Source organism: Carlito syrichta, unplaced genomic scaffold (assembly GCF_000164805.1).
Source record: "Carlito syrichta isolate Samal-C Ts95f unplaced genomic scaffold, Tarsius_syrichta-2.0.1 Scaffold288945, whole genome shotgun sequence".
NCBI lineage: Eukaryota > Metazoa > Chordata > Mammalia > Primates > Tarsiidae > Carlito > Carlito syrichta.
In genome coordinates this window covers 400,486-413,318 of record NW_007233041.1, presented here as the reverse complement: position 1 = coordinate 413,318, position 12,833 = coordinate 400,486, and the positions used below count along the sequence as shown (strand labels likewise).

Sequence of the window (12,833 nt, the reverse complement as noted above, 5' to 3'; positions counted from 1 at the left end):
AAATGTCCAACAAGACACAATAAAAAAAACTTAAATACAGAAAATTACTTTGGCAGTTTCTTATAAAGTTAAATGTATACTTATACAACTCAGAAATTCCATTCAGGAATTCACCCAACAGAAATTAAACATATATCTACACAAAGAATCATATATGAAGTTCATGGCTATTGTATCCATACTAGCCAATAACAGAAACAATTCAAACATCCACAAGCTAAACAAGCTGTAGGATATTAATGTAATGAAATGCTCAGCAAAAAGAAATAACAACCAATACATGCAACATGGATGAGTCCCAAAAGTATACTGAATGAACGACACTAGAAACAAAGAGTACCTTTTGTATGGTTTCATTTATATGGAATTCTAGAAATAAACTCCATAGTGACACAAAACAGATTTGCGACCACTTAGGGCCAGGATGGCAATAGGGATTAATAGAAAATGGGCATTAACTACATGTTTCTGTTTATGGAAATGCTCTATATCTAATTATGATGGTAGTTACATGAGAGCATAAACATGTTAAACATCAAACTGTACACAATAAAACGCATAAGTTAATTTGAATAAAGATTTTCTTGCACTCAGTGCTCATTTTAGGACCACTGTTTAGATCAAGTCATTCTCCCATTCATTCTGCATACCTTTATTCTCCAGTTGTCCCCAACATCCTCTTTAATTCGGCTTAACCAAGATTCATCGAACCAAGTTACATCACTGAAACAAAAAAAATGCTAAACATTAAATATTTTTATTACACAAAAATACCAATTGAACAGAGAAAGTTATTTTATATGGTAAAGCTTAGTCTTAATAAGAATGGCAAATATTATTTATATTATTATAATTTATCATATTAAAAATTTAAGTCATTAACATCTTTGATTTAACAAACATTTACCAAATATTTCATATGAACTGCCCAGCTAGCAAGAAGACTTAAAAGTCCCAATCCTGAAAGGCTAAACAAGAAAACCAACATTTTAATGAGTGTCTGCTCTGTATCAAGCACAGTGCTTGATGTTTTCCCATGTTACTTCATTTAAATATCATAGTAACTTGAAAAAAGTTCTATTATTATTTCCAACCTTACTATTCAAGTCTTATTCAAGGAACTGAGAATGGGAGAGTCTAAGTAATTTGCCCTGAGCAACACTAGTACATGGCAAAGGCCAAAATAAATCTATTCAGGTGAGAAGAATTAAGTAGGATGAGTTTAAATGAGTCTACAAAGTTTACAAAAACAAGTTTAATTAAAAGCAAAGTCCTATACTGATATTTATGGCCAAGACAAAGAATTGCTATAATGAATTTTTGTGTATTTAATAAGGTTTTGAATAACAACACTTGACTATATAGTCAACTATATTACAATTAATATAGTAATTAATATAAAATTAATTTAATGAGCCAAAATCACAAAATAGATTTATTTCCTTTTTATATCAGATTAAATCATAAAAAAGCTTAACCAAACAAGGTATGCCAGTTGCGATAGTTAATTTTTTGTGTCTGCTTGACTAGGTCACAGAACCCAAACATTTGGTCAAATGCATCTGGATGGTGGTGGGAAAATATTTTTTAAATGAGATTAACATTTGAATCAGTAGACTTTGAGTAAAAGCAGACTACCTTCCATAATGTAGGTGGGCCTCATCCAATCAGTTGAAGGCCTTAAGAAAAAAGCTGACTTTTCCCCCAAAAGAGCAAATTCTGCCAGAAGAAGGCTTTCTGACTCTAGTGACCCTTCTTTAGATCTCTAGCCTACTGGCCTACACTGAAGATTTTGAACTTGCACAATCACATAAACTAATTCTGTACAGTAAATATTTCTGTGTACACACACACACACACACACACACACAAACAATTGGTTCTGTTTCTCTAGAGAACCCTGACTATTACTCCAGTCTGACTCTACAAAAATCTAAGTATATGCTTTTACATTGCAATTACCTTTAGAAACTGGATCTAGATATAACCTATTTTAATCTATTCTTTCCAAGATAATTCCTCCTTTTGTCTTGCATTCCTCTGTGTCTTCCTTTCTAGCCCAAATCAACTTTAGCCCCAAGAAACACTTTGTAACTTCTCCATTAAAAAAATATATTCTGCTTTCTTTCTTATAAACACATTCACCTTTCTTAAACAATTATAATGGCAGTCGATCTTTCCCACTATTAAACATGGTATCCAAATTCAGAAATCTCTTGACATCTCATTTTTTTCTTTTGCATTGCCAAGTCTACATGCCTTAACTAGACTTTTGGGCTCCGACAATTAGCTCCTTTTCTTCTATTTCCCAGATCTTCAAGGACACTAAAGGGACACCAAATGAGAAGGGACACATAGGACTAATGAAGCAAAATATGGTCCAATTATTTTCTAATAAAACAGAATAAGAATTATTACATGACTATGTTTTAACTCCAACCAGGATGTTTATCTTCAACAATTTTACCAACTGAATTTTGGTAGCAATTAAAGTAAATAAACAACACAGTTGTGTCACTTCAATGGAAATCCTGAAATTAATACTGAACCAAAAAAACTCTCTGTACATAAAATTGTGATCTATATTTTGGACATACACATCTGGACTTTCATTTATTAACACTCCAAAGTAAAAACCTCTCAGGAGGGTTTTAAGATACTAGATTTCAATGATTATAGCTGACTGAGAGCACCAACTCCGGAGTCAGAACAAACTGATGCAAATTCTAGCTTTGCTATTTATTCATTATTTGACCTTCCCAAAACAACATCAACTCTATTCTTCTGTCCTCATGTATAAATTTAGGGTAAAAATAATATGTACCTCATAGACCAGTAAAAAATAAATGAAGCAACATATTTAATGAGGTCTAAAATGATCTTATATTTAGTAAATACTCAGATATTGACTATCATGGTTTGTCATTTCAAATGCTTGCATATCTGCTGAATGCATGAATAAACAATTAAATGCATAATGTTTAATGTCTCTGAATAGTCTACATTCTCTTTCTTATTATTGTCTTTCTTGAAAAGATAGTCAATGACAAGAGGAACAAAGAGGTTATTTGGTGCTCAAAGTGACAAAACAAAGCCATTCTTTTGAAGAAGTGGTATGTACTATGTATAGTTGTTCTGGATTGAATTCTGCACCCCCCCCCCCAAAAAAAGATATATTTAATTCCCTCCCTGCAAACATGACCTTATTTGGAAATAGGGTCTCCACATATGTAATCAAGGTAAGATGAGGTCATACTGAATTAAGATGGGCCCTAATCCAATATGGCTTATAAGAGGAGAGATACAGATACAGAGGGAAGACAGCCATGTGAAGACAGGCAGAGATAAGAGTTATGCTGCCATCAACCAAGGAATGCATGGATCTATCAGAAGCTGGAAGAGGCAAGAAGAAACCTCTCCTACAGGATTCAGAGGAAACATGGCCCAGCAAATACTTATTTAAGACTTCTAGCATCTAAAAGTGTGATTAATTTTTGCTGTTTTCAGCAAAACAGCCTGTGGTACCTTGCTACAGTAACCCTAGGAAACTAATACAGTGGTAGTTACAGTTTTTCCTCATGTATATATGTATTTTAAATAACAGCAGTTTCTACATGCATTTGGAAAGAAGTACACACTACATATTCAAATTAAAACATAACAATTAAGAAACTATAACAATTAGTAACTACAGAACCCTAGCAGTAATTCCATGGCTAAGTCATACTTCAGACACCACTCAATAAGAAGATATTGTTTAGAAACATACCTGCCTCGGGTAAATAAATAAATAATTGTTGGTTAAATTTTATTATTTCTTTTAAAAGGAGAATTTTCCTTCTCACCAGTAGTAACTTTGATGTGACTTGATGTGAGCCACAAAAGCCATCAATGCAATATGTTAAAAATTGTAACATATATAGTGTTTTGAACTGTTCAAAGACATATGGCAAAATTAGCCCTTTCAATAGGAATACGATACGCTGGTCCAACTAGGACAAAAATGTATGCTGTTAGTCCCACTATCCAGGATCCAGACTTTTGGAAAAACTCCAAAACTGAAAAGGGGTTAAAAATAAAAATAAATGTAAAATGGACCATGGATGAAAAGGAGGCTTAGGTTCTTAAGAACACGTAAAAAGTTGGGCTCGGTGGCTCAACCTGTAATCCCACACTTTGGGAGGCTGAGGTGAGAGGACTGCCTGAGCCTGTGGGTTCGAGACCCGCCTGGGCAACTTGGCGAGACCTCATCTCTACAATAAATCAAAAAATTAGCCGAGCATGGTAGCGCACGCCTGTAGTTCCAGCTACTTGGAAGGCTGAGGCAGAAGGATCACCTGAGCCCAGCAGGTTGAGGCTGCAGTGGCCACGAGCGTGCCCCTGCACTCCAGTCTGGGCGACAGAGTGAGACTCCAACTCAAAAAAAAAAAAAAAGAACACGTAAAAATAAAAACAGAAAAAGAAAGCGTGTGCACTCATGCACTTAGGTTCAATTTTAAGTCACTGGCCATTTGTTAAATAAAGGGATCTTCTGTTTGGGTATTTTATTTTTCCCGCAGAAAAGTTATTAGAAGAAAACAAAAGAAAGAGAAAGAACCAATAAAGAAAAAACAGAGAGAGGGAGGATCATTCTGCATTAACAGCAGAATTCAACTGGTTATGGAAAAATGAATTACTCACAAAGGAAGTAGTTTAGATAAAATTTACCTGATCCTAATCTGAACATCATATGCAGTGCTAGAGTACAGAAGGTCAGATGCCATATACATCACATCATGGTAAAAACAGGCCTCTTTTTTGGATTTTGGCATAGAGTTACTAAAGTCCACCAAAATATATAGAAAGGACACCTTTGGATGAGACTGTTGAAACGAATAAATGAGTACCAGTCATGCGTTCATACCAACCACAATGTAATTGCATCTACACCAATACCCAAAACATAGGATCATGATAAGAAGGCAAGTTGTACATTCTAATAGCAAAAGTCAATGATCACTTCCCATATTTTCAAAAAAGAACATGTCTAGAATGCTTGGCTCTGATGAATTCAATCATTCTAAAACCAATCAGGTATAAATAAATAAAACATTTAAGAAACATTTTTTAAGAAAGAAGGGGAGTGAGACATATTTTAGAATTAATGCTGCCCCCCAAAATGTTAACATGCTAAGTTTTTCTTTTAAAGTAATAATCATGAATTAGCCATAAAACCTGTCTTCACAACAGATCATTATGAGGAATCCAAGTAACTAGGATTTTTATATAATTTTAAGTTGCTTTTCTAAGAAAAGTATAGGATTTTTGCTAACCCATCTGTAAGGCTTCCAATGTCCATCACAGTAAAACTTTACAAGATGCTGGTAACAAATAAACAATTTCTGACTATAAAACAATGAAGCAAGATAGGATTCTGGTCTCAAAGTAAACAAATATAAAGTCATTACGGCTCTTCATTAATAAATTAGTGAAGAACTGGTTCTGTTTGTCCTACTAACGGTACAACTCATATTTGCAAACATTAGAAAATAATGGATTTAGAAACTTTTGATATTATATAATTATATAAAGTAGGTCTAAACACAATCACTTTATCATTTTATTATGTCTCATAAATTACTATTAATTCAGAAATAAATTTTAAAATCCAGTACTTTATGCTTCAATAATCTCTACAATAACAATCTCCATGCACTGATACTTTAAATTGACAATAATACGAAAGGGGACCCAAAAAAATCCAGAATTATTTTTTGGAGGGCAAGCACCTTGTAGCACAGGCTTCCCATGCTGGATAGTGTTCTGGGAACCCATCAGCATCATTGAACCAGTTAATACTATTGTGAGAGGTTGTGTTCAGCTTCACTGAATTATTTTTTGGGAGTCTTTCAACTCATTTACCCATTTCATGGTGGGTGATTTATCAGCGCACCTGCCCACATCATGCTGAGTGTTCAGTAGTTTTTGACCCAAAACAGCATGACTCCTGTGCCCCACTCTCCTTATTCACCTAATCTCACCCCAGGTGACTTGCTTTTTGTTTCCCCAAATTAAAAAAAAGTCCGCAAAGGGAAATTTTTGGCTGATGTGGAAGAAGTGAAATAAAAAACAGCAGAAGCACTAAAAGGCATTATTAATAATGACAAATTCAAAACCTGTTTTGAGCAGTGGAAAAAGTGTCTTGACCGGTATATTGCATCAAATGAAGAGTATTTTGAAGGTGACTGAAGTTTAAACATAAAAGAATAAATACGTATTTTTAAAAAAAATAAATTCTGGGTTTTTCGGAGTCGTCCCTTATACAACTAAAGAAAACATTATAAGCAATTATATCATATATTTAACTTGTTTTCTTTTATAGTTATTATGATTTTGTGGTCAGAATAAGTTTACAATAAAAATTTATTGAAAAAATAAGAATCCCGATCACTCATTTAACTAAGAGGTATGCCTATGAACAAGCAAGGGATAATGAGGGAGTAAACGTCTCTGTTCCTTAGTTGCAAGAATGCCTTGGTACCATATGCCTGAATATGATTAAGTTTCAACAACCTTTAGAATTCAAGTCTAAGTTTCCTTCTCTGGTGTTGAGTTTGCAATGCTTTTCAGGCAGAGTCTGACCACCACTCACATTTGATGAAGAACTTGTGCCATGGCAACTCCATTAGTCAGCTGTTTGACATCTTGACAAGGCGAGGCAGTATTAAAAGTCTGCAGCTAAAAGAACATAAAGCAAATGATCTTACTGCTTCTTTATACCAACAGGGTAGCATTACAAAATAAATAAACAAAAAACAGCGAAAAATGTCCTCTTTTGCTTAAATGCAGATCCTACCAAACAAATGAAACCATACTAATAAGTTTCTATGGTTGTATAATATTAATAAAAATAAACACCTAACATTTCATAAAATCATGCCTAACACAGTAAAACACATCGATGTCATGTGTAAAGTAATTCAGAATTCATAATAATGTAAAGCCAGGTATAAAACTCTATTCATGTTTTGTCTATTTTTAGAACATTACAGAAAGAATTTTAAGATAATCCAACATTTGCAACTTAAATTTTCATTCATATCATTTGATAGGAAAACAAAGGCTAGAAATGTCAAGTCTAAAACTACTTACAGTTTATCCGTAAGTTCTGAAATGAGACAGGGCTTTTGCTTCCTATCCAACAATATTCTTACATCATGAAGAGTCAAGAGCCCACCCATCAGGTGAAGTGGTTTCTATTTTGGCTTTAGACATACTAACTTTTCTTATCTCTATTTGTGAAACATTCTTCTACACATTGAAAAGAGAAGTGCAGTAGTGGCATGTTTTTAAAATAAGCAAATACACGATAGAACAATGTTTAGAAAGCAAATTACAACAGAGCTAAAATGGATCATATACTTTCTAGAAAACTAATCTCAACCCCTAAGGATCTTAAATATAGTATGATTATCTTTTCGCACCAATATTTATATCCTTCATTATTCACTTATAACTCCTTAGTTTATCACTTAACTAATTTAATCCAATAAAATTTTCTCCCACCATAATTCACCTTTCATGGTTTTGTATATTTTGAGATTCTACAAATCTGTCTCCATTATCTAATACAACTTGAAAGATTGACACAGGCCAACTAAATCTAGTCACAGTTGTTTTTACTGAGCTCTTACTCTATGCAGGGCACTTAGATAGATGATGGGGTTACAAAGGAAAATTACCAAGTTTCTACCTTCAAAGTAGCTTCAGGCAGGAGTTAAAGAGAGGAGAAAGACACAAATCATATCTAGACAATGTGGTAAGTCCCATGATTACAGAATGCACAAAAGGTACGTCCCATGATTACAGAATGCACAAAATGCTCTGAAAAAAATACAAGTCAATTAATCTAATTAGGGTTTGTATTTAGGAAAGAATTATTTGAGATTATTTCTGAATAGGGGTTGTGAGGGAAGAGTAGCATATTTTTTAAGTAATGAAAGAGTCAGGGGAAGAAAGCTTCAGGAAACTGGAATATGATAAAAGTACAGATACATGAGAGAAGATGGGATTTTTAGGGAACATGCAGTTCAGTATCACTGGATTTGCAGTGCAGAGAAGGATGGGGAAGGCGACAACTAAATGGGTTAAAGAAACAGGTAGGGGTCTAACGGGCCATGACAAGAAGCCTGGACTTATCTTGTCCTTAATGGCATCATCTGGAAAACAGTTTCCACCTCACAAGACAGTTGGAAGAATTAATTGAAACAGCAAATACAGCATACATACATCATGGCCTGGCATGAAGTATGAGCTCAGTAGCTATTAGCACTAGTATGAGCCAGGATTTCTCAAAGTGTGGGGTCCAGGAACAATACATATCAGAATTTTCAGACATATTAAGTAAGAAAAATCTCCAAGTGATTCTTATGCATGTCAACCTTTGAGAACCAATGTTCCAGGTGATGAAGAATCACTGAAGAGTGATTAGGAAGAGAGGCATATTCTTTAGTATGTTTTGGAAAACAGCACAGTGACATAGAGTAGCTGTATGCTTGAGTGAGGGAGACCAGTTAGGAGGTTTCAGCAATGGTCCTGATGATAAAAAATAAATAGTCTAGAGGTAACCAGCATAATGTTGACTAGAGTACAGGGCAGATTCATGGAATACTTGAAATAAAAAATAAGAAGGATTTTGCAATTGGGTGGATGTACAGGAAGAGAAATCCCAGGGTTTAGGGCATCTTTAAAAGGAAAATAGACCATGGTTTCTACTTTTCAATCCTTCCTTCATGCATATTAACTTTTAAAGTGTGACTTAGAAGTTACATCATTAACTTTTTACAAAATGGACGCCATTAGTGACTTTAAAAGGACAATTTCAGAGGCACAACATATTAGGCAAAACAGTAAATGGTTATGTATAAGGAGTACATATACTACTCCTGCCCCCTTTGCTCAGATTAAGATCAATTTCTCCCCCTTATAGCTATGGACACTGGAGTGTCTCTTGGAAGTTCTTAAAATAGTTGTAAAATAAATCAGATAACAGAGAAAGCAAGTTATTTTGGCTAAACTGAAAGGCATAGAACCAAGAAAAGTGAGTAAATCAAAGTTCGGTGGAGGGAGTGATGCCAAGGCAGGGGGACAAAAGGCAAGGAAGTCTTTCATGTTCCTCTTCATAAAGTCTTCCTAGCAAGTGACTCACAAAGAACAGACAGAGCTTTCGCAGGTGACTCTGTGACACTGGAAAACACAGTGTTCCGACAAATGACCATCTTTCTTTCTTCTACATTTCTAAATAAAGCAAATGATCACAAATGTGGAAATGCTGCTCCTAAATTGCTTCAATATAAATGTCACAGATGACAAGGAAAATGGGCTTTCCACAATGGATGGCCAACAAAAACTCAATCTTAAATCAACTCTATCTTCATAGTCTCCCCTTCTAGCTCCTCATTACAGAAAGACAACTCCCATGAGTTTTAAGATCTTCATATAAACAATTACGTTTTAAACAATTTTCTTAACCTAGGTATATATTTGTTATTACTCTTTCCTTCACCTGCCTGTCAAAGTCAAAGAAAGCAAGAACAAAGAGAAACATTAAAAAACTTTGGTCCCATCTTTTCATTTAATTGGTAAAAGTAAAGTCCACATATAGTAAACAAATTTCCATCTCACAGAGCCATGCAAGCAGAATTAAATTTATCTTCACACAAATATTTATCCAGACTCTCAAATACACCTTTCACCATGTAAATGACACCCACATTATTCCTTTTGCCCTAAATTTTTTGCTAAGTAGCAGTACACTTCTAAGAACTAATTATTTTAAGAAGGCGAGTTCCAAATCATAAATATATGCCTTAAACTGCCTAACCCTTCATCTAACTAACTTTTCTTGATGACTCCTCTAATTCTGTTAGTGTTGGATCCATTCTCCTCCTAGTGCTAAAGAACAGAATTATTCCCAACGTTCTTCTTACCTCCATGATTTGGCCCCATCATAACTTTATTTTATCTTATATCTCCTACTACTTCCCTTCCACATAACATTACCTAGCATGATAGGGAGCACACGGATGGGACCAAGGATATCATGAAAGATACATACTTCCACTTCTTCCTTTCAATCTATAGCCAAAGGAGATACATTTACATTACTGCTAGTGGCTCTTTCCTGCGTCTAGAAAACTCATTTCCCTTGATTTTCACTCACTGAAATCTATCAATTCTCTATGATCCAATTAAAATTTCACCCTCAAGGCATTTACAAAAACCTAAATTATATCATACTTAATGTTGGAATACTGGTCTCTGAGGTCAGAACCAAGACAATGATATTTACTATCACTACTTTGATTCATTGTCATATTGGAGATCCTAACCATTGCTGTTATCTTAGGAACAGAGCAGAAAGTAGGTAAGGTAAGGGTTCTGAGCCTCAAGAATAAACTGGATAACTTCAGAAAGCACTGCTATAGGTAAGACAGAAAGAGGTTAAAAGGTGAGAATGGGATAGAGGTGCGAGACAGGTAGTTCACTACTTTAGAAAGGGCTATCACAGCGAGTCCCTGAAGGGCAACAACAGATCCAAGACCTGGATAATAAGAAGCAGTCAGCCACTGGAAGAATTAGGAGCATAGGATTCTAGGTAGAGGGAAGAGAAGTTTAAAACCTCTTGTGTAGGGGAGAAAAAAGCTTAGCTTCACAAAACAAAGTCGATGCAGCATGATGGGCTTGGAGAAGTGCTGTACATGAGTTGAGTCTGGAGAAAGTTGGGTAAGCGAGAAGAGATCAACAACGCGTGTGGCTGGCAAAGGCAAAAAAAGACAGAAATGTTCTCTGGAAGTCATCTAAAGAGGTTAAAATCCCAGAAACCAAGACAAAAGATAATTTCACAAAGGAACCATCAAGTAAGAAAAGGATAACATAACACTGACTGGATTTGGCAAACAAAGTAAAAGCCTTAAGAGAAAAGAAACTCAAGTGTGGTGGGTTGAAGAGTGAATGTGAGTGAAGGAAGTATAAAAGGTGAATATTTAAAAACTCAAGAAATTTGCAAAGGAAAGAGAAAGTACAGTGTGGTTTCAATATGGAGTGGTGGCTCTTTGTTCTTTTTCAAAATTAATATGTAGACAGAAAGGAACCAGTGGAGAGAAACAAATTGTAAACACAGAAAGGGGATAAATGCTACAGAAAAGTTTTAGAAGAGGTGGAAGGGATGGAATCTAAAGCCAGAGCCAAAGACAAGGAGGTGGTCATTTGCCAGAGGTGAACAGGGTTGGGGGTGCAAATAGAGCACTGATGAAGGCTTGCTAAGAAGGATGTAAGAGTAACTGAGTGGTCATTTGAAGCATAAAGAAAAGGAGCACTTGGCAGTAGCCACATTAGTAAAGGTAACTATTTGCAGTCTTTCAATTTTCTTTATAGTGCTCAGCAGCCTGAAATGGGACTAGAGAAGCAAACGACCAATTTGACTGTGATCTATGGTTCCTTATCATTTGGTTTATAATATTTTTGCAGTTTTTAAGGAATTTTGTCCTCCACTGTAATTACACACAGCTCTGCCTACCACTCTACTGTCTTCCTCAGTGCCTAGCACAAAGCTGGAAGTCAAATTCTGGCTAAAAGAAATAAGTTCAGTCACTTAATACTTTAAAATATTGCAATACAATGCAAGAAAATCCTGTGCTTCTTGATGACCTCACATGTAAAACAATGACATTATAAAGACAAGTTTAACACCTAAGTCAGATGATGCTCAGAGCAACAATGTAAGAGATCAAGAGACACTCCTTAATTAGTCACCTGTTTTAACAAAACAGATCATTAGAAGTAAAATTGTCTTGTTTCATGTGTCTTAAATAAAGCAACTAAACCCCAGTCCTAGATATCTGCATTTCACTTAAAGAAAAACTTGTTTACTTGCAAAGAGTAAAAGTTGCCTTAAACTATGGTTATTTCCAATAAACTTCAAACACTTCCATAACCTTCTGGATTTCTCATTCTTTGGAATTAGACGCATTAGGAGATCTCTAGAGAATCTCAACAACGATTACCGCCTCCTGATCCAGTCTGTTTACATTCCATTCGGCACACACGCCCCCCACACAAATAAATAAATTGTTTGGGATGAGCATCACCAACAGCACCTTGTGGACCATCAAGTATCATCCTTCCCCAATATGGGTTAGGATATTACGCCACCTGAATGCCAGGTCTCTGATATATCTAAGCAACTCCAAAAGGAAGGATGTCATTTTGCCGACTGGAATCCTAAGAATCTGGAGACAGATCTGCCTGCCCAAACCCAACACAAATTATCAGAAATCCTAAATATGGATAAAGCATAAACCAAAATACCGAGTCCTTTTCTTTAAAGAACATGCTATATATCTGGGGGGCAACAACAAAAAAAAGGGAAACCTAAATATGGATAAAGCATAAACCCAAATACCAAGTCCTTTTCTTTAAAGAACGTGTTATACATTTGGAGGAGGGCAACAAGAAAAAGGGAAAACGAGCTCCCCACTGCAACACATCTTTTTTTCTCCACACAAAACAGGCGGAAACATCTCTTCGAGGGGGTGTCTACAAAATCGGAGGTCCCAGTATCCTGGAGGATCACTGATCTAGAAACTAAAACAGCCAGCCACCTCCTGACTACCTGTGTTCCAGCAGAGCAAGGTGACTGGAGGAGTCGGGGCAGGCTAGGTGTGTGTGTGGGGGGGTCTTTACTCCCAAGCGGCAGAAGGCGAGAGAGTCGGCGACCCAGAAAGTCCGGGGCTTGGGGCCCCTTGCAGCGGGGAGGAAAATGGGGCGGGGGGAGGAAAGGAGATGGGCGCTTG

The 12,833-nt window shown here is 35.7% G+C and overlaps 1 protein-coding gene across 1 annotated transcript in view; it reads right to left on the bottom strand.

Moving 5' to 3' along the window:
- Window positions 1-12,833, bottom strand: part of HOOK1 (hook microtubule tethering protein 1) — a 58,498-nt gene that overhangs the window by 45,093 nt on the left and 572 nt on the right. Inside the window, exons 2-3 of the mRNA XM_021710430.1 lie at window positions 6,632-6,717; window positions 651-723 (exon numbers count right to left, since the gene is read on the bottom strand). Coding sequence (XP_021566105.1) covers window positions 651-723; window positions 6,632-6,717 — 159 coding nt within the window. The remainder of the gene's footprint in view (window positions 1-650; window positions 724-6,631; window positions 6,718-12,833) is intronic.